The 22,551-nt window shown below is 36.1% G+C and overlaps 1 protein-coding gene and 1 long non-coding RNA gene across 2 annotated transcripts in view; both read right to left on the reverse strand.

Moving 5' to 3' along the window:
• The window catches only part of LOC129407660 (uncharacterized), a 29,472-nt gene extending 10,141 nt beyond the window's left edge, over positions 1-19,331 (reverse strand). The window contains exons 1-3 of the long non-coding RNA XR_008631650.1: positions 19,064-19,331; positions 18,140-18,269; positions 10,226-10,309 (exon numbers count right to left, since the gene is read on the reverse strand). This is a non-coding gene — a long non-coding RNA (uncharacterized LOC129407660). The remainder of the gene's footprint in view (positions 1-10,225; positions 10,310-18,139; positions 18,270-19,063) is intronic.
• A 49-nt stretch (positions 19,332-19,380) lies between these two features.
• On the reverse strand, positions 19,381-22,537 carry pigh (phosphatidylinositol glycan anchor biosynthesis, class H). The gene is made up of 4 exons (XM_020919122.2): positions 21,613-22,537; positions 20,759-20,968; positions 20,255-20,338; positions 19,381-19,928 (listed from the first exon to the last, which is right to left on the reverse strand). The coding sequence occupies exons 1-4, from the start codon at positions 21,787-21,789 to the stop codon at positions 19,854-19,856; spliced, it is 546 nt and encodes a 181-aa protein (XP_020774781.1). The 5' UTR covers positions 21,790-22,537; the 3' UTR covers positions 19,381-19,853.
• Positions 22,538-22,551: the final 14 nt, after the last annotated feature.

Below are 22,551 nucleotides of genomic sequence, written 5' to 3' on the forward strand. Positions count from 1 at the left end.
CTCTGTATTTGAAGTCAGCTGTTTAAAGTAGAGATTAACAAACAGAAGAGAACATAAGATTAAAAAGCCCGTATTGTGCTAAAACATACCTGGAATTGTTTTTTGTTTCATTCACGCATGTTTAACACACAAATCCTGGGTATATAGACTATAGAGTTGTTCTCTCAAACAGAAAACACTGTTCAACCTTGTGATGTCATGTGGTAATACACCAAGTGTTCCACTGTATTTTTAAACTCCATACACCTTCACTAGAATCATTTGGATGATTTTAGCCCTGGAATTTTCAATCTCTACTCAACCAAAGGTAAAAGGTAGCTGTTAACTTGACAATTACCACTACATGACTTCACAGGGTGGAACAGAGCATTTTGAGCTTTGGAGATGTAGCCAGACAATAATAAAGGATTACAGCTACAACTCAGAGCTGTGTCACATGCAGAAGTATGACACAGCCATTGTGGGGTGTATCAGGAACATGGACCAAGGGGAGTACAGGCAGCTCATAGTGGACTTGGTGGTTTGGTGTGGAGCTAACCACCTTCAACTGATTTATTGACTCAAACATGTATGAATGAAAAAAAAAAAACAAAAAAAAACAAAAAAAAACACAACTCCACGTATGTTTTAGATGAAGCAAAAATATTAGAACATGGCTGTGGGAAGAAGCTAAAGCCATTTATAGATTCTTAATGTTGATTAGGAGTGAATAGCTGGAGGATTACCATACATGCAAACTCCACATTGAGGGACCTTTTTGCCACTAGTGCCACCAGCAGAATCATGTACAGAGGAGAACACCAGAGAGTTTTATCCGTGGCCTTGGGGTCAAAGGTTACAAAACTGGACTCTCCATAGGTTTGGTTATATTTAGGGCTTTTGCTCTGTGCCCTTCTCGTCTGCAGCTGCTGGAGGAGGGGCAGAGTTAAGTTTAGAGCTCACTGAACCAAGTGCTCACATTTTAAAAGTGTGAAAGTTTAAATACAGTGAATACAAGGCTCTCACTCATACAATGTTGCTGGATCAAAGTGTATAGGTCATTTTATGCATTGAAGAAACAGAAACTACTGGCATAATGCTGTTGGTCACACTGTTTAAACATTATAAGGCAGTTACTGTTTTCACAATCCACAGTCTACATAATACTTCACAGAAAACCACTTGTGTATTATTATGATATTACATTTAAATGTATTCATGGATTGGCTGTTTCATTTTGAGCACTTCATTCAAAATATATAATTTTGAATTATTAATTGGTGTTGTAACAGTCCATGTTTCTCATAAATCTGAAACCCATGAAAATGCATCACAAATGTAACTTTTATTTATTACTTTTCCTGGAATGGTCCACAGTATGACACTAGCTTATTTATCTTGCATTTGCAAGTTCCCCTCTCCACAGATCTGACCTGTAAACTGGCCTGGTGGCATTACCTTGATGACGATAGCACATGGCAAATCTTGAGAGTATAGTGTATACAGTATATTTAAGAGCCCATATATGCTATTTTCTGTTCTATGTTATAATGTTTATTTCTCATTACCAACATACCTGGAGTTGTGTTTTGTTTCATTCACACATGTTTAACACACAAACCCAGAGAGCAGAAAGCAGAGTTTTTCTCTTAAATGGAAAGCACTGTGTTCCACCTTGTGATGTCATGTGGTAATACAGGAAGTGCTCCAGTAGAATAATTTGAATAATTTCAGCTGTGGAATTCCCTATCTCTACCTAACAAAAAGTAAAAGGCTACTGTTACCTTTAAAACTGCAGCTTCGTGACATCACAAGATGAAACGGAGCATTTTGAGCTTTGAAGATGTAGACAGACAAATAATGCAGGATAATGCATATGTGTGAAAGAAACAAAATACAACTCCAGGTACAGTATGGTATTGATGAGGTAACAACATTATAACATGGTTGAAAACTCACAAATATTGTACTTTTAAAATAAACTAAGATACAAAAACAAACAAAAAAATGTGTGTGTTTTGTTTTGTTTTTTTGTATCTTGGGAGCCAATGGACAGCTGAAGGTTATTCTCATGCACATAGGCTGTCCCAATGACAGACACAGTGTACATTAACATTCACTGAGGGCTTTTAAATTTAGCTTCAATATGCATGATGTGTGAGGAATGTCTGTGCAAACACGAGACAGTGAGGCTCCAGGAACAGTGCACCAATACACACTAACCACTTTGGGGGATTACAATATGCAACAGAGCGGATGGGCAAAGATAAAGTCTAAACTAGGACTATACCAGGACTAAATGTGGACTCAACCAGGACTAAGTTAATAGTATGGGATTAAACCAGGACTAAAATGGACTCAACCAGGGTCAGGGTATTGACTAATGAAATTCTTGGTTGACTAAAGACATTTATCTTTATTGTATTTTAATTTATTTATCTATTGGTTAAGATTTCACATAAAAACTAGAAAAGCACTCAGAGAGCGCAGACCTCCGCCAAGGACTACCCCCATTTTTATATAAATTGCGATAAAATCAGTCTTCTGGATCAGATCCGGATCAGCCTTTGGAATATGAAAGAGGATCCCATTGTCCATCCCTGAGTCAAATTTAATGGGGTTTGGTCAATAATTAACCGAGATATTGAGAAACAAAATTTTTGGCCCCATTTACCACAATGTTAACTAAAATTTCAAAGTGATCCAGAATCCAGGATTTCTTCCGGATCACCCCCAAAATGAAATCAGTTCTTCCTTTTCACATTTCCAACAAATCCTGAAAATTTCATCAAAATAGGTCCATAACGTTTTGAGTTATGTTGCTAACAGACAAACAAACAAACAAACAGACAAACAAACAAACAAACAGACAAACAAACAAACAGACAAACAGACAAACAAACAAACAAACAGACAAACGCCGGCAAAAACATAACCTCCTTGGCGGAGGTAACAACTACACAGAAAAGTACTAGAATAGTATCTTCTTAAGTGAAAAGGGAGATTAAACTGTGCTGTCACTCCCACAACTCCAGCTCAAGCAAAACATGCACCATAGGTACAATCCTCCAGCTAAAGTAGTCCTGGCCAAGCCAAGCAAGAAGAGATGGGTCCCCAGGTGCTGCCCACTGTTCCTGGGAAGGTACCCCCAGTGGCACTGAAGGATTTCCTTATAAGGACATATGCATATATATTGAATAAAATATACATACATATTGAATAAAATAAAATAAAACCAAACACAATAAAACATTTATTTAAAAAAACATATATATGTAAACAGTCAACTTGGACACTATTGATCATTTAATTGACCAAATGACTAAAGACTGCAGCTCTAAATCAGCTATAGATAAACCAAGACTTAGGAGGAGAAATGCACCAGGAAAAAATAAATAAACCATAAAATAGGACAATCCAATTCATTAACGAGTGGACAAAAGCAAGAGGATAAACTAATCTAGGAATACAATCAGATATAAACCATTTAGGGTTGTCAGAAAATGTATCTGAATAACATTCATAGATTTGATGATTTAGATTTATTGTCATTGTACAAAATACAACGAAACTTTGACAGAGCAAATCTGTAACAGTAAAAATGAATAAACATAGACACATTCTCACATCCATACCAAAAAAAACATTAAACTTCATAGGACCAAATTTGACCAGTCCTTTAATAAATCAGGATAGATCATTATGACAGAAAAGAGGAATCATTATTCTTTTCTTTTGTCATATTGCACAGCCCTAATACTGTATGATTAGTTAATTTAATCTTAACTCAACCAACCAAACAAATTAAATAGAAACAAAATACTCAAATACAGTACATGGGGTAAAATTTTGTGCAGGACCTAACCAAGGCTAAAAACTAACTTTATTTGAAAACACAGCTAAATTTAGATCTAGAATTAACTAAGTTTTTAAAAAAGGACTAAATCAGAGTTAACCATCATTATTTGTCAAGTATTTTTTACACTGAATATAAGGCAACAATCTGGTCTAAACAAGAACTAAACCAGGTTAAAACTGGAAACTAAAAGGCTGTACTGTTCTAAACTTGACATTCTTTTTGAACTCCAATTATCTTGTTTGAGGTTTGAGAATGGTAACAGCTCTGAAGAATTTTAATTTTGATTTCTGTCCTCAAATATGTAAATGTCCTTGTTATTCAGTGTTGCGGCCGTGGCTAGCCTCAGGCATGTAGTCGGTGGTGCAGCCATCCCAGGCAGATTCAACGATAAATATGTGATTACTTCCTACAAGCTGTCAACATGAGGAATTACCAAATTGAGGAAGTGTTTTGCTTAATTAAAAACAGAGGATTTGATTGACATGACAATTTAGGGTCAGAAATCCCGCCCACTTTGTCGTCAGTGTGAAGACATTTGGCGTGAGAATCCAGAGAACATGTGTTTTCAGTATATTTGTGTGACACGTGTGGTTCAAGGTTAGGGTTAAATATGGGCTAAACCAGGTCAAAACGTGAGCTGTATGAAATGGGACTAAACTTGTCTAAACCAGGATCAAATAAGGACAAAACCAGGTCTAAACATGACTTGTATGAACTAAGACTAAACCAGGACTAAACATGAGATGACAAGTGAACATGATATAAATGAGGAAACTAAACTAGTACTATACCAGGACTAAAAGAGGACTAAACAAGGTCTAAACATGAGCCTCACAAGGACATGAATCAGGACTAAACTAGGACTAAACCAAGATCATAGAGGGAATCAGATCTAAACATGAGCCATATGAACAAGGACCAAGAACTTGGACTAAATCATGAACTATATTAGAATATGAACCTGGATTCAACAAAGACTATACCAGGGCCAAAGATGGCCTAAACCAGGTCTAAACATGAGCTATACAATAATATTAACCAGGACTAAACTAGGTCCAAACATGGATCAACGAGAGACTAAAACAGGTCTAAACATAAATCATAAGCCTAAAACTAAACTAGAAAAATTGAGCACTAAAAGAGGACTAAACCAGGGATAAACGTGAGCTATATGAACTAGGACTATAAACCTGGACTAAAGAGAAATTACTATGTGAACTATAGTAGTGTATGAACCAGAACTAAACAAGGACTAAACCAGGATCAAAGAAAGACTAACCCATGTCTAAACATGACCTGTACAATTATATTAACCAAGACTAAAGTAGGACTAAACCAGGATCAAAGAGGAATTATACCAGGTCTAAACTGGGACCAAGCCAGGGTAAGTATGCACTGAAATCCAAAGAGGAACTTGGTCTAAACCAAAATTAAACTTATGTAACCTCTTAAATTATGTCTAAAATTAGGCAAACCAGGTCTAAGCTAGGACTAAACCAGGTGTAAATATGGACTAAACAAGGTCTAAACCAAGATTAAACTGTATTTTGTTCAGATTTGATTGACAGTACAGTACCACTCATGCTTTTCTCAGTCTCTTTGAATGTCTCCTGAGTGTGATGCCATTGACGTGTGAGCGCGTGTCATCACTGTGTGTCAATGGGACTTAACAACGTAGCTTTAAAACTCACATCAAAATGATAAAAGTTAAAGAAGGACCAAGCCAGGACTTATCCAGAAATAAACCAGTTCTATAGCAGGAATTAACCGTGGCTGTACTGGGACCACACAGTGTGCATAATTATTAGGCAAGTTGTATTTATGAGAAATAGTTTTTTAATTGAACAACTACAGTGCTCTGGGTCAATACAAAATCTTAATAAAACTCAAACCTGAATTTTATTTACTGGGCAACTATTAATGTGCAGAATTATTAACTAAATGCAACATTTTGCATTCTCAGTTGTTTGTTTTCATCTGTCAGAAGAGTAAACAAGACAAATTTGCAAATACACATTTATGTGACCAATATAGCACTGTAAACTCTATATATAAATGGACATAGCTAACCCACTAGTGTTCACGGAGGCATCGTGAGCTTCATTTGACTGGAGCCGAATGCTATTGGTGAAGTAACACTCCTTTAATCCACTTCTTTATACAGTCTATGACTGGGACTAACCCTACACATATTTCTGTCAAATCAAAGACTTTTGGCAAGAGAAGGTTCTGGGTTCTGTCTGTGCAAAGTTTACATGTTATCCCTGTATCTTCTGGGCACTCCAGTTTACCCATTCAACCCAAATCGTGCAACATAAGTAAAATCCTCTAGCTCAGGTAGTCCTGACCAAGACTAGAAAGAAGATCATGGACATAGGTCCTCAGGTGCACTGACCACTGCACCTAAAATGCTCCAGTGACATTAAAGGATGGGTCAAATGCAAAGGAGACATTTCACTCTGGGGATAATAAAGTATAATAATAAGACAAGGCAAAATGGATTCTATCTGGACAACTGAGGGATTGTACACACATCTTAATAAGGGAAATAATAATACTTTTTTTTTTTTTTAAAGGATTGAACCAGGACAAGTACTAAACAGGATAAACCAGGTCTATATCAGGTCTAAACCAGGTCTAAACCAAAACTAAATCAGGACTAAACCCAGACTAAACCAGGATGTCATTTGGCGTGAGTGTGGGGTTGACAACATGACTTTAAAATGAGGTCTGACACAGCTGATTACAGAGGACAGACTCTTGTGTGAGACTCTATTTTATTACTATTATTTATCCTGATGTCATTCACTTCTGACATTCTCCTTGAAAATAACACAACATTTGTACATCTAGAATAAATATATAGGACTGTGTAAGATTGTATATATAAATGGACATAGCTAACCTGCTAACCATTGCCTTCCAAATAGGAAGTTAATGTAAAACATAACTTTGAAAAAACCCAAAACATAATTAAATTGACCATATATTGAAAATAATTATTGAAATGCGTTATTGGAATAAAGTAAAAATAATGATTAAATGTTGTGTTACCAATTTAAACCATTGGGCCTTTTTTTTTTTCAGTGTGAAATCCTAACCTCTTATGTTGCCTACTCATTATCTACTACACAACTTTGACGTCATGTTTTGGACCGCCCACTGAAAACATCATACAGTTTGTCACTGTATAATTAATAGGCTGTTTAAATGGTTGTTTTAATGTCTATAAGGAAACCACTTTACCCATGAGTCATATTGAAGTGAGAGACACAGAGGCACCATGAGGCCGAGTGGAGGGGCTGTCATCACATAGACTGGAAATATGACAGAGCGGAGAGTCAGACCAGTGGTGGAAAAGGTACTCAATTTTGTTACTTAAGTAAATGTACAGATACCGGAACAAAAAAAGTATCAACTAAATCTAAGCTCATCTAAAAGTATCAACATTAAAAAAAATAAAAAAAATCTACTTAAAGGTACACTGTGTGAGGATCTGTCACAAGCTTCTCTGACAATATCATGAATTGCATTATTGCAAAAGTGTGTTGTGTTGCAGACAGAGCTATAACCACCCAGCTGCTACAACCCCACTATGGCCTGGTGGTTTGGTAAAGTAAAATATAAGATCATTCAGTCAACTGGACTAAATTTTAGAGTTCCAGAAAGAAGGTGCTTCATCAGTTCTGGCACAGTTCTTTTAGGGACTGATTTACCTTTTTAAAAGGGAGGGAACTAGACTTAAGACCTTCGGAGAAAAGAGGGAAAACTTACTCACTCTAATAAGTTGGTCCAGTTGAATAAATCCTGAAGCCTTATTTTCTATAAGCTTCTGGACACTGAGGGAAGACACAGTGTGATATCTTGACCATACCAGTTTGTCAAAAGCCAGATCTCATCTGATCTCAGAAGCTAAACAAGGCTGGGACTGGTTAATACTTGGATGAGAGACTGCTGGGTATACCAGGTACCACAATGGGTTGCCAGTTGCAAAAACTGTTGTGTCCTAAGACAAGGTACTTCAATCACATTGCCTAGTACAAAAGTGGTGTGTGCATACGTGCTCGTGGTGTTGGGGGGGCTGATGGCACAGATGCAAGCCTTGTTTATATCAGTCTGCCCCAGGACACCTGTGGCTTCAACAGTAGTTTACCACCACTGAATGTGGAGTGAATATTGTGCTTTAAAACCCCACTATGGCCTGGTGGTTTGGTAAAGCAAAATAAGATCATTCAGTCAATTGGACTAAATTTATACAGTTTCAGAAGGAAGGTGCTTCATCAGCTCTGACACAGTTCTTTTAGAAACTGGTTTACCTTTTTAAAAGGGAGGGAACTAGACTGAAGACCTTCGGATTATAGAGGTAAAATGTACTCACTCTAATAAGTTGGTCCAGTTGAATAAATCCTGAAGCCTTATTTTCTATAACCTCCTGGGCACTGAGGGCTTACACAGAATCATGTATTAATTATTAATGAATGAATCATTGCATTTATATAGTGCCTTTCATGACACCCAAAGCGCTTTACAGTGCATTATTCATTCACTCCACACTTGGTGGTAGTAAGCTATGACTGTTGCCACAGCTGCCCTGAGGCAGACTTAGAAAAGGAAGGCTGCCAGTCTCCACCATTAGCCCCTCCAACCATCATACAAACACAGTCGGCAATGTGGGCAGCCTTACTTAGTTTCTGAGATCTGACGAGATCAGGCTTTGACAAGGAGGTTTGGCCACATAATATTGTCACTATAATAGGATAGCGTGCCTTTTCTACATGAAGATGTTATTGTGTTACTTGGAGTGCTCCATAGTATGGCATTACCCTTATTTATCTCAAATAAGTTGAAGCAAGTTACCCCACAAGGCCAAGTTACAGGGTCAGATCTGTGGAGAAGCGAGCCCACTCACAGTAAGGTGCATGGAGTTGTATTGTCCAGAAAAAAAAAGAAAAACGAAACAGAGGACTTCATAGCAGGTAATATATATATTTTTTTTAATCTATACCCAGTCTAAACTACAAACAGGTCTAATTATCACTGCTACTATTTATTTTTTATTTTTTATTTTATTCGGGAGTGGAATTCTCCTTTTTTACACTAATCATCCAATAATACGGTTGAAATTTGATTAAATCTGAATGTATTATTCATAATTACTAGTGGTTATAGTTAATTACTAGACAGAAAAAAACAAAACACCAGGAAGTAGCTCATAATAGCACAGTTAATCTAAGGCGTGCAGGAAATATCTAAAACAACTGCCACAACTACTACTTCTACAGTGCTAAATAAACTGTGGCATGCTTGAATGGCATAAAATCTACTTGTACAAATAGGACTGTGCAACTACATATGCGTATTATTCTTCTAGAAGCTAATTCAAACCTACTACCCTCTACTTTAACCAGAATGACATGATGAAGGCCCATTTACTACTACTACTAATTGACACATTAAGTGTAGTTCCATAGACCTATTCAAATAGAAGCTGTAAACAAATAAGTGTGTTAGTTTCAGTGTCGTTTTAGTGTAGTCCGCTTCTCCCTTCAGGTAGTGTCCACGTCACTCTGACCAAAACTAAAGAAGCGGCTTTTGTCCGGATAGAATTTAATATTTCTTTTGATATGAATCGGCCCTGCACGACTGAGGGATTACACAGACGACTAATACTACTACTACTAGAGCTACTAATTAATAATATTTTTTTGCATATTATTCTTCAAGAAGCCTACACTAAACTAACCCTAAACCAGTACCTTGGCCACACTGACACATAAATAGCCCCATTTGAACTCTATGAAAGCGATAATAGACTTGAATAGTGTCAAATACTATGACTTCTATGAGTCTTACTACTACTACGAGTCCTACTACTACTACTAGCCCTATTACTACTACTACTACTACTAGTCCTACTATGAGTCCTACTACTACTAATACTACTACTGCTACTACTACGAGTCCTACTACTACTACTACTAGTCCTACTACTACTAGCTACTACTACTACTACTAGTCCTACTACTACTGCTACTACTCACATTACATTACCACAATTAATTCTTTACACTAAACATTAGCACTCCATAAAGCTATAATAGTAATCGCATTAGTAATCACACTAAATAATCTTAATTAATTCTGTAGAGTTATACAACAAAATATTACACAATTAGCTTTTTTTTTCTAAAACCTTGCCACGCTAACCCTGTCTCACCAATTGTACTTTCCACTTTACCCATAATGACATGATAAAGGCCCATTTGAGCTCCATAAAGCCCCTATAATAGCCACTATAATAGGTTTGAATGGCAGACTGAGCACATGAATAGCCTGTGTCTTTGTGTGAAGATAAATAAACTGAACGGATGTGAGTTTGAACCTCACCAAACCTGTCCTTCTGCTGCTTATGAGTATGAGCCAGAGAATACAGGTCTGACCAGAAGTGCCTCACGTCTCCTGACACAAACACTGCAAAAAAGGAAAAAATATAAGGGTTAAAGGTATACTCTGCAACATTTCTTGTGGAGACATTTCTGCTTATCTCCATGGAAATGTTATTGCTTTGTCTAGAGATCTGTGGAGAGTCGCCCCTATTCACGGAAGGAATTATTGTATTTTGGACCAATAGAAAAAAGGTAGTGAATAAATACTAGATAAATATGTTTAATGTCATAACATGCAATATTCCACAGAAAGCAATGACATCTCCATGGAGATAAGTAGGTAGCAGAAAAGTTGCACATTGCACCTTTAAAGTGACTACAACTCTATTAATATGAACTGAGCAGTTAGTTAGTAACGAGCACAGGGGATATTTAATTCCATGCTAAATAAGCTATAATTGGAATTTTGAAATTTTAATTAAATGAAATAGAAGAAATAAACTGTCTATGAAGTATTTTGAAACTTAGAGGTGCACTATGTAACTTTTTTGTTGAGAGTTCATCATGGCTATGTCATTGCCTTACCTGGAATGTTTCACAGTATGACATTAAACAGCTCCACTTTACATTTATTAAATTATAGGTGGTTTAATAGCTCAAAAATACCTAGAAAAACAGGCATTAAAAAGTTACACAATGCACCTTTAAGTAAAAGTACATTTACATTGCACAATTACAAGTACAAGTACTGTTGCCAAAAAAATAAAAATAAATAAAAATGAATTCATGAATTCATGAAAAATACCACTCACTTTTTTAAATAAACAAAACCTTTAAAGTTTTTAGCCAAAAAATCGACTAAAATGAAAGCATGTGTGTTTGTGTGTTGTTTTCTTTTTGTTGTGTTTATTGTATTGAAAATGATGTATAATATAATACTCCGCAGTATATCTTTTTTTATGTCTCTTTTTATTTCTAATGGTGCACTCAGCTTTTTGCATATATTTTCCCAATATGGTTTTTAACTACAAATGGCAAATAAACTAACATAACTTAACCTAATCTAATCTAACCTAACGTATTTATCTCCATGGAGAATGTTGAAAGGAGGCTATGGTTTTAACCTATGAATGAGTAGCCGTGAGACCAACATGACTTGTAATTTCTATGTATATAATCTCATATATAACAAATGTAATACACAAATTTTTGCAGTGCACTTTTGTGATGAAGCTGCAGGGGGCGTGGTCTGAGTCATTTCTCATTTGTTTCCCAGTTTAAAGATATTTACATTTAAACTGACTCAGACAGATCAGAGTTAGGGCTAATTTAAAGTGGCTATCAGAAGTCAATGAAATACACCCCTCAAAACCATATCAGTAGATCTCTTATTTTTGTCTGGTCAAGATTAAATTAAAGTTACATTACACAATAGAGTAAAGGAGTCCTCTGCATTTGACTTGTGCCTCAGTGTCACTGGGGCTAAACATCTCAAGAGCAGAAGGATGATAGTCTACTTACTGTGCATGAATTAGATTGATGGGGAAAGCCCAGGACTAAAGCATGGAAGTTCAAATGCAGCAGACATATTTCTCTAGTGCTCCTTAAAGATGAGGGTCTGCTACCATGGAGATGCCATTCCTTTGCATGTAATGTTCCACAACATGATATTGCACTTAAGATGCACTTATTTGATTATGGGTGTTTTTATTGCTCAAAAATACCTTTAAAACATGAATTCTTGCTGTGAGTGGGGGCACCTCTTCACAGTTCTCACCTATAAATTGTGCTGGTTAGAGTCTTTTGCTTGTTTCTATGGAGATTGAAAAGTTTAACACCATACTTTTGCATATTGGAAGTAAAGCAAAAACATCTGCATGAATACAAGTAACTGGCAGGCCCTCTACCAAACAAGTTATACAGTGCACCTTTAAGCTTGACAATTAAAGAGCCTATGTTATGCTATATGTTTTGTTTTGTTTCATTCACACATTTAAAACACAAACCCTGCATATTTAGGCTGAGTTCTTCTTTTAAACAGAAAACATATGTGATGTAATATGGTAAAACTAGAATTTTTAATCTCCATACACCTTCACTAGAATTATTAGGAGGATTTTAGCTGTAGAAGGTAGCTGTTAACTTGAATTCCACCACTACATGACATCACAAGGTGGACAGAACCTTTTGAGTTTGGAAATGTAAACAGATTAATAATGAAGGATTATGTGTGAATGGAACAAAACACAACTCCATGCATATTTTTGTTCATTATCACATGGCTTAAAGCTCACAGAAGTCAGTATTGTGTAATATGGGCCCCTTAAGTATCTTGGCAAAAACTGGGTCACCAACTTGTATAAGGTGTTCGTTTCATCACAGAACATGATAAAAGGTAGATTTGTCCTTGTAAAGATGAAGTCATAGTTATTGTGCTGAGCAGGTTGTGTTGCTAGTATTAAAATCACAATTGTAGGAGTGTGTGGGGGTGTAACAGCAGTATCTTTTACAAAGCCAGAACAACCGTTTGGGAATGACGTGTGGCTTCGTCCACTGAAATCTCCCTCTCTGATTGTACCTGCAGATAGAAGGTAGATTACGTTACTACTAGAACGCTTTGTAGCAGCTAAGCTAGTTTTGCATTATGCTTTGATAAGACAAGTGCGTCACTGGGTCATGTTATAAGATTTAACTTAATCTGAATATCTGTTAAGGTTTTACAGTTGCAAGAAAAGGGTCCATGATTTGTTAAAGATGCACTTTGTATCTTTTCTGGTGGAGGGTATGTCGGCTTGTCACCATGGAGATGTTACTGCTTGATTTATGTGTTATAATTGCTAAAAAAAAAAAAAAAAAAATCCTTTAAAAAAACATGCATGCTTACTGCAAGTGGGCTCGCCTCTCCACAGATCTGCTGTAACTCCACCAGAAAGGTACCAGTGACCACACTATACTTCAACACTAATTAGGTTAAGTTACATGCAGTTTGGACTATTATGGACAATACCTGCTAGACATGGCAGGATTAGTGGACAGAACAGAGGTACCTTTGGAAGTTCAAATAATAATTAACATTATGGTAGAATTTATTTCTATTATTCTGTGACATTGTTTAGTCCTCACTTAAACCTGGTTCAGTCCTTGTTTAAAAAACATTGTGAATAGTGTGCTTGAGCCTGCTCTTTAGTTATAATCTTCATCACAACAAATACCAGAGAAGTTGTTTGCCCATCCTATAGATAGCTGCTAGTGAGGTTTTTAAAACATTTTTTTTTTTTTTATCAAAAATGACTATGTGAATCACCAATTAAGAAAATAAAACTGGAGAAGGAAGCAATGGGGAAAATGGAGGTTGATCTGCAAAATGGCGTCTTGAAAATAAGATCAAACACGCACGAATCACATCAAATACAATGTCAAAAAGGTAAATGAGAAGTGGAAACAACTATAACATGGTTACAAGCTCTGAAAAGTCAATTTTGCTTAATACGTCTGCTTTAAGCCTGGCTCAGTTTATTTTTAGATCTGGTTTGGTCCCATAATTGTATGTTAAGCCTCTGGATTTACTTAATTTTCAAATTCATTTAATGCAAATTTTGAATTCGCCTTTCAGTCCTGGTTTAGTCCAAGACCTAGACCAAGTTTTACCTAGGCTATAGTTCTAAATCATGAGTCAAGTCTTGATTCAGACCTGGTTTAGTCCTGAGTTACCTCAGGCCATTTATAATACATTTACCATAATGAAACCTCATGCTTTAATATTCATGTTACATTCAAATTGCATCTTCTCTTGTGTGTAGTCACTAAACATAAGGACAGCCTTATCGTAGAGGCTGGGAGGGACTTTTTGCAGATTCAAATCCAAACTGCCTTCGTGTTCCACCTGTTCCTTGGTTTTGGGATGTGAGAGCCAGATAAACCGTCACACTTTCAGACAATGCACCTGTATCTCCTCTGTCAGCAGCTGTTAGCTTAGCCCCATTCACCGCAACAAAGACAACACAACTCGATCTGGAGTTTTTCAGTAACTGGTGCTGAAAACGTGCCAAGATGGTGTCTGTCAGGAATTACTGTACAAACATGACGGTGTAACTCATAGCTTTTGAATGAGGCATAGTGTTAAGGAGATTACAATGATGTTGCACTGGTACCAAGCAAAAAAGATTTGATGACTACTATGACTTACTACTATGACTAGTAAATGTATTTATATTTGTTGGTCCTATGTTACTAATGTATTTTAATTATTATTTAATAATTTAATTACTATTAAGGGCGGTTCATAAACATCTGTAAAAGTTACAGTGGTAAACTGATAATATTGTACAATTTTCTGATTTCTGGATAACAGCGGAAAAATATCAATTATTATTATGATTATTGTTTTAAGAAAGGGACACTACATAACATCTCGGGTAAGATTTACCAAGTGCCTAAATGCGTGCCTCTTATATTGCCTAGAATGTTTCACAGTGTAGCTTTAATCCTCCATCTATCTCTGTCTACATAGAGACAAACCAGTGACGCCATCACGACTACTCATAGGTCAGATTTGTGGAGAAGAGACCCCACTCAGGATTTATGCTTTTTAAGGAAATAAAAGCATCTGTAAATGCATAAATACAAGATAGAGTGTATTTCATGCTCTGCAGTGGAACATTCTAGAAATGCAGACAACTCCATGGAGAGAACTAGCTGACAGACACACCACCATAAAAATATTACAGTGAAACTTTAAATCAGGTTCTTTTTGTAGTGCAGTTTGAGTATCTCATTGCCTATTATTACCAACGTGCTGTCATAGTCATGATAATAATGGAGTTACTGGCCTGTTATTAAAATGATGACTCAATTAGTTGCAATTTGCGAACTAATAATGTTAATAACAGCTGTAACAGTAACTTCTGCTGGTTTAAAAATGGAATTAAAATTACAACTTAACCTGCCAAAACTGCTGTAATGAGAACACATTATATCCTAATAGAAACCACTGGATCTGGCCCCTGAAAATGAGAAGCTTGTGCTGTTTTCTGATTGGATAATTGGCTAGAAAATGGATTATTGAAATTTTAACCTTCACATTATGTACCTTTCTGTTTTTGTAATTGTAAATAAATTCAAGTAATTAAAGGTGCATATGGTAGTTCACTACTGGAAATTAGGACATCACACTAGAAAAGTATGAAACTACCTAGCAACCATATATGAAACTGTGCCTTGATAGGTATTAGGGTTGTTAAAAGTACTGATCAGATACAAATCAATACTAAAATTAGAATCAAAGAAGAAAAAATCAACTCATTTGAGCAACTAATAAAGTCATATTCTCCCAACAGAAATGAACATTTCCTGAATAGTTTTAGAACGATCTTGAGCTGTATCAGAACAAGTATAAGAGCACATAGATTAGTTTATGCCCATGGACCACTACAGAACCTACGTGGACCACTGAGGGATGACACAGATATAAGAGCACATGATAATATAAAAGAAAGTACTACCATTTAATGCTGAAAATCACATTCTATTGCCTTAAAAAAGAGTGTTATTTTTTTCATTGCGGTATCTGAATTGGTAGTATTGAGTCTATTCCTTTGTATTGAAACTTGAGTTTGAAATTTTAGTATTGCGACAACACTAGTAGGTATAAAACTTTATTTTTTTATTTACACCAAGTTTTATCCCACCAAATTAAGTCAAAATCCTGAAACATGAAAAGTTGTCACATGCACTTAAGATATGAGAAGTTTTTGGTGGGTGTAATAAACTCTACAGGAGGCAAAGAGGCCCCTCCCTTATTTCTCAGTGGGGTCCCTAAGTGCAGCTCTCTCTCCATAATTCAGGTATTCTCCAACACAGCAAGAGGATTGCTAACTATGCTAATGTCAAGCTAATGATCAGGTTTTAAAGGAGGGTCTGATATGCTGTCAAAAACAGACTGTATTTTTAAGAGAATACGTAGAGGCCATAATCTATTTAGTCCAACGTGTAGATTATAGTCATTTTGGTGGGAGACAGAATAACTGGCATTGGGTCACACATGCCTCAAGTTAAGCATGATTAAAGAGGGACTATTACACTTCTATGGGGTATTAACTGCTAAAACATAACAAATTTAGATCACCATGTCACCTTGTAATGTTTTGAAAATGCTATATTTGCTGAAAACTAACATATTAATATGTTTAAAAACTTTCTCTTTCATTTTTGAGTCCCCCCTCCCCTTGCTTACCATGCTAAGTCAATCCCCCTTCAGAGCGCTATCACAGTGCTCCACAGTATGACATTAATATTATCTTTTTCCATCAAGACAAGCAGGTGTCACCACCAGGCATAGATACAAATGAGACCTGTGGAGAAGTGACCTCATTCACAATACAGCTATGCATTTATAGGTTTTTCAACACAAACAAATGTAATTTAATAAGGTGAAATTAGATATGTTTATGATATACTTTGGAACATTCTAGTCAGAACAATAATATTTCCATGGAGACAAGAGGGTGGTGGACTCATTCCTCACTTGAAAAGTTACATAGTGCACCTTTAAACATTCTCTTTTTTGCAGCAAGAAAAGCACATCATCTCATACTGGGTCTTATAAACTTGCCTGGATGTACACTTTACACTTTACCCCCCCTGGTGGTGAGAGCCCCTTACTGCAGGTCCAGTCTCATTATGAGGGCCTCTGTGGGGGTCCAGGTTTATTGGCCCTGAGGTGTCGCCCCCCTCTGGTCCCGAGAGCCAAGGATACACTCAAATCACTTCACACCTCTCTGTTTTTATAATGGGTTTATTGTTTTTGTAAGAACTCAAACAGGACTAAAGTAGGACTAAACTAGGACTGTTAAGATCTTGAGACTGGTGAAATGCTATAAGTCTAATTAGTGTGTGCATGTCAACATTACACAAAAAAGTAGAATTTAAAGGACCTGTTACTGATTTTTGAAACAACTGTCTGGGTCTGGGGCAGTCACAGGCAGTTGTTTCTGTAAGGTTCTGTCCCCATTCATTTCTGGTTGATGTGCCACATGTTTAGGAAATATTAGTCTAATTTATAAAAAAACAAACAAAACTAAACTTTTGTTTATGTATGCTGACAGAGAATATGTAAAATGTTGAGCCAGTTTTGTTTCAAGTAAATAGACCCAGAAATTGCAGAAACAAATTCCATCATTCTGACATGTCCTCCAGCTCAGTTTAAAGGGCCCATGTTACACTGTTGATCTATGTTATAGTGTTTCATCATCAAAAACATACCTGGAGTTGTGTTTTGTTTCATTCACACACGTTTAACACACAAACCTTGCATGTTTAGGCTTAGTTCCTTTCTCAAACGGACAACCACCTTGTTCCACCTTCTGATGTCATGTGGCAATACAGGAAGTGCTTCAATGTGTTAAACTCCATATATCTTCACTAAACTCATTTGGATCATTTCAACTCTGGAATTGCCAATCTCTACTGAATTCAAGGTAAAAGGTAGCTATGAACCAAACTACCGCTACATGACATCACAAGGTGGAACAGAGCATTTTGAGCTTTGGAAATGTAGATAATAATAATAAAACGATGCTCAAACATATATTTGAGTAAAACAAAACACAGCTCCAGGTATGTTTTTGTGGAGGTAACAACATTATAACATGGCTTAAAGTTCACCAGTCAATTGTGCGTAATATAGGACCTTTAAACTATAGGGATTCTAAAATGTTGTGATGCCTCGTGACCACAACCCACCCCAAATTATTTCAGCTTAAGTTTATGTTGATTTAGTGGCTATTACTATTAGTGGCTATCACTATTTTAGTGTTTTGTTGTTTTTTTTTTGTTTCAACATATATTTTCCTTACTTTCAATCAAAAAGACCTCAAATGCCTGTATTCCCGTCTCTATAGCTCACACTCACACATACAGGGGGACAGGGGCCAATCTTCACAGCTGCTCGACGCCTCTAGAGCTAAAAGTCACACCACAGTGCTTTTTCTGTTGCCATGGGAGCAAAGGTTCACGCAGCAATGAGCGGGAACTGACACCAACTGAAACTAAAACAGAGGAGAAACAAATGTCAGTTAAAATTATATATATCAGAGCCTTTTACATTGTCCATTGGAGCCACAGTTATGAGGAACACATCATCATACCATATTATCCCTCCACAATTCCCATTTTAAAGTTGTAAAAGAAATCTCTAAAAACGAAGAAGGAAGTGGATGAAGGAAAGATGTCTGTGTTTTAATCTGGCCTTTTACAGTTCTGTATTATATCCCTTTGTAGTCTCACCTGCCTAGGGACAACAGATGGGAATTATAATTTTTGCTATAATCTGGCATATTTAAACTGTAATTACAGATGTTAATTAATATGCATTTTCCTTATCAATAATATCATTATATATATACAATTTTATCAGAAACTAGGTCAACAACACAGATCATTGCAATCAAACTGTGAAACTGACAATCCAAAGACACCATCTCCTGTTGATCAAGAAAAGTGTTTTGTTTGTTGTTGGCAGTTATACTTTGCCTGGGGACAGTTGGAAACTAGCTCTACAGCTACATCTTATTAATGTGCATCATCCTCATTCAAATAAAACTAATAAATAAAATCCACTCCCATAACAAACCAAGGTCTAAATCTGGGTTATAACAACTAACTAACCCAACATCTTAGACTTACCCCAGACTTACAGGGAGTTATGAATGTACATTAGAAAAAGGAGGAGCTCAGATTAGAGACTGTATATGTAAATAGCCTTTATGGCCCAGATTAGTTTATAATGTATTTATTTCAATGGAGCAGGTCATCACTGGGGCATCTAGAGCAGTAGATTTACCTCCAGTTAGGAAATGTCACTTGCAGTTCCATACAATAGAAAAAGACAAAGCATAATATTGAATTCAGAATAAGAGTTGAGCAAAAAATAAAAAAATACCCTCCATTCCCTGGGGTGATGTTGTTGGCATTGCTCTGTCTGAAGCTCTGTAACTGTTAGACTTTAATGTAAACTTTGTTTAAAAACAATCTAACCATAAAAAACTGACATAGCTGGAACTACAACTGGAACTTGATGTCACTGCGAAGTATAAACGAGTTAGGCAAAATAAAAGCTGGCACTGCCCTCTGTTGGAGAAAACACAAAGCAGCAGCAGATTTCGGATAAAATGTTTATTAAAATATGTAATAAAATTGAGAAAATACTTCTAAGAATCATATTAACACAAGTACTAATACAAAAAAATATAAGATTAAATGGGTAGGTCACAGCAGGTTAGCACTCTCACTCACAGCAAGAAGGTTCATAGATTCAGTTCTAAGAAGAGGTGAGACAGTTTTATCAAGTTTAGACATTCAAACAAAAGCATGCACCATAATAATAATCAATGCTCATATTCAACATCCTGGCTCAGATTGGGAGAATAATGCCCCGTGGTTCCCCCAGCAGAATTGAAGGAGTGGTCAAATGAAGGGGACACATTTTTCTATAGGGACAATATTATTTATCTTAATTTCAATACAATATAAGAAGTATTTGCACTTGGTTAAAATAAATAAAATAATTACAGGTAAATGGCACTAGTAGACAATTCATTAATTAATTAAAACACACATTATTTAATTTATAATCATGAGCACTTGCACAGAATCTCCTGACAGCTTTTATAGACTTTCACCAAGCAGTTCAGTCTCGGCTTGGAACTCTGAAAGACAAATAAAACATTAACTCAACATACTAAATAAGAGAAATGTTTAAAATGATAATATGCTGAGGATATATATGTATCTGTATTTGCAAAACTATTTGATGATTTAGATAATTTTGATATGCTGACCTATTTGGCCTAGGTACCAAAGTGTTTGCTAATGTAATCCAAACTTACCGGTATTTTAACTGCCATAAATAAAGGAGAAAAAATACCCTACCAACAGATACAGAAGCAGCAATATATTCTAAGTCCTATAGTAGCTTGTCAAAACAAAGTCAATATTGACAAGCAGTGTTAAATCAAAAGTTGTTTTTTTCTACCTGAAACAAAGGTACAACGCCTGAGACAGCGTTTGGGTCGGAGGGGTCCTTCAGCAGCACACACAGGTAATAAATGATCTGATGCTGGGAAAACAAATACACATTTATATTACTTCAGAGATTGGAGGAGGTGATTGAAAATAATTATTTCCTTAAATGTGAATGGTGATATAATAATATAAAATCTCTTATGTCGTATCCTTATATTTCCTTACCACATCTCTTTTTTATATTGACCATGTGATAATTTCTTTTTTTTCTTTTTTAAGTATACAATAATAATATTGAACCTTTCCTAACTGTGGCCATGTTACTATCATTGTTCTAAACACTAGCCCTGATTTGTTGCCCTTTCAGACCGAATGTAGACTTGGTTTGGTTCTGTTCTAGTCCTGGTTTAGTTTGGTTCCAGGTTTAGTCCCAGTTTATTCACAAACGTGATGTTGTTTATGTGCATGTGTGTTTAAACAGTAGAGGCCATGGCTCATTTACACTGAGACGCACCATGTAGATGGCTTCGTTGATGACAATGTCCTTGATCTTGCTCATCTCAATGAAGGAGCAGGTTTCGCGTCCTGAAGCATAGCTGTACGAAACCTGGACCCCCAAAGACCCAACAACCAAGAGTGTTTCATGATCCACCTTCACAAAGTGGATAAAAACCATCATCCCCAAAAGAGTGATCAGGATGGCAGTGCTCAGGATGGCTGTGTTCTGAAAACCACAGGGACAAATGATGAATTAATTATATTTTAATACGTTTCTACAGTCATAAAATATGAAATATTCTGAATAGGGAAAAATAATCACAAAAGCCTTCGTATCAAACTCGTGTACAAGTAGGTGATGCCACCTTGTATTGTTTGCAATAAAGTATTTTAACACAAATGTAATGCCTTATTGTGAAACACTCCAGGCAAAGCAATATAACATAACCATCGAGACAAGCAGGTAGCGCCACAGCTGACCCTCCACCAGAAATCTTGCATTTTGCACCTTAAGTATTTGTCATAAGGTATACAGTCAGAGTAATTCATGTTTCTGATGAATAGACAGAAGTATAGAAGTTATAGAAAGTTTATATAATAGAAGTTTATTTTTACTTGTTAATATATGCATGGCCTATTCTATGGTAATAACAGTAACATATTGGCAACCATAATTCATATCTGTCCTTGCCATTCCATGAAGCAGACAATTCAATAAATTGAGAACAATTCCAGTTAGTGTTTTGAAGACTTTTTGACCCCCAGACCCACAAAACCCAATTAATTTTTGACATTTTGGCTGGCAGATTTGTAAATCCCTTGCACTATACATAAACTACATTTAAATAGAATATTTATATGTAAACTTACGTGTATGAAGAAAAACACCGCGTATGCAACCAGCCACACTGTGCTGGTATAGCCCATAACTTTCCAAAATGAGACTTTTGGAGAGCTCACCACGTATTCTCTGCAAAAACTACTGTGATCCTGGCAGTCCAAAGTTATCACTTTTCCATTTATGTCGGTAAACACCTCTTCTTCCATTGCAATTACAAAGAGGAACGAATATTTGACTGATGTTTACAGTGGAGCTAGCTGTAGAGACAGGCTAGCATCGAACTAGCTATCAAGCCAGAAAGACCAGATTACTCAAGTTTTTTTGACATGTATTTTGTAAAATTATGCAATATATGTATATTTACGTAACAATAAACACTTCCTCACGCTTAAAGTATGTCAGATTCGTTATGTTATGAGCATAGTTGAGCAAAGTTTCATTAGCAAATGTCATTTATTTGAACTCAAAAGGCTAAACCAAAGGTGTGTTCGTTTCCTACACGGTGGCGTCCTGGTTTTACCGAAACTTGTATTTTGACGGTGAGTTTGGCTAATAAATTAGTTAAAATATACAACTAACCCTGCTAAATATTATCAGGAGTATAACACATGCGTAAATCAATGTATATTTTAGGTTTTACTCATTCGTTTTGGCCATAAATGTCTGGGCAAGATAGTTCATAATTCAAGCGTACTGTTTTGCGGCTAGTTGAAGCAAGTCTTTATGGGAAATCTTTGTTTGTATTTAAGATTTTACTAACTAAAAGTTGCCACTATTACTGTTACAACATACAAATAGCGTAAACTTAATTAAAAACTATCAAAGTATATTATTAAACTGAAAAATATTAAAAACTAGGTATGGTAATCGTTATCACCACGCTAATCCAAATTCAGAAAGACTTCACTTCCCAAGATGCACTGCGCACTCACGTCCTCTGACCTCTGCTTAAAAACAATCTGATCAGC

The sequence above is a fragment of the Boleophthalmus pectinirostris genome, unplaced genomic scaffold, assembly GCF_026225935.1.
Source record: "Boleophthalmus pectinirostris isolate CB_2022bp ecotype Guang Dong unplaced genomic scaffold, ASM2622593v1 HiC_scaffold_13, whole genome shotgun sequence".
NCBI classification, from domain to species: Eukaryota; Metazoa; Chordata; class Actinopteri; order Gobiiformes; family Gobiidae; genus Boleophthalmus; species Boleophthalmus pectinirostris.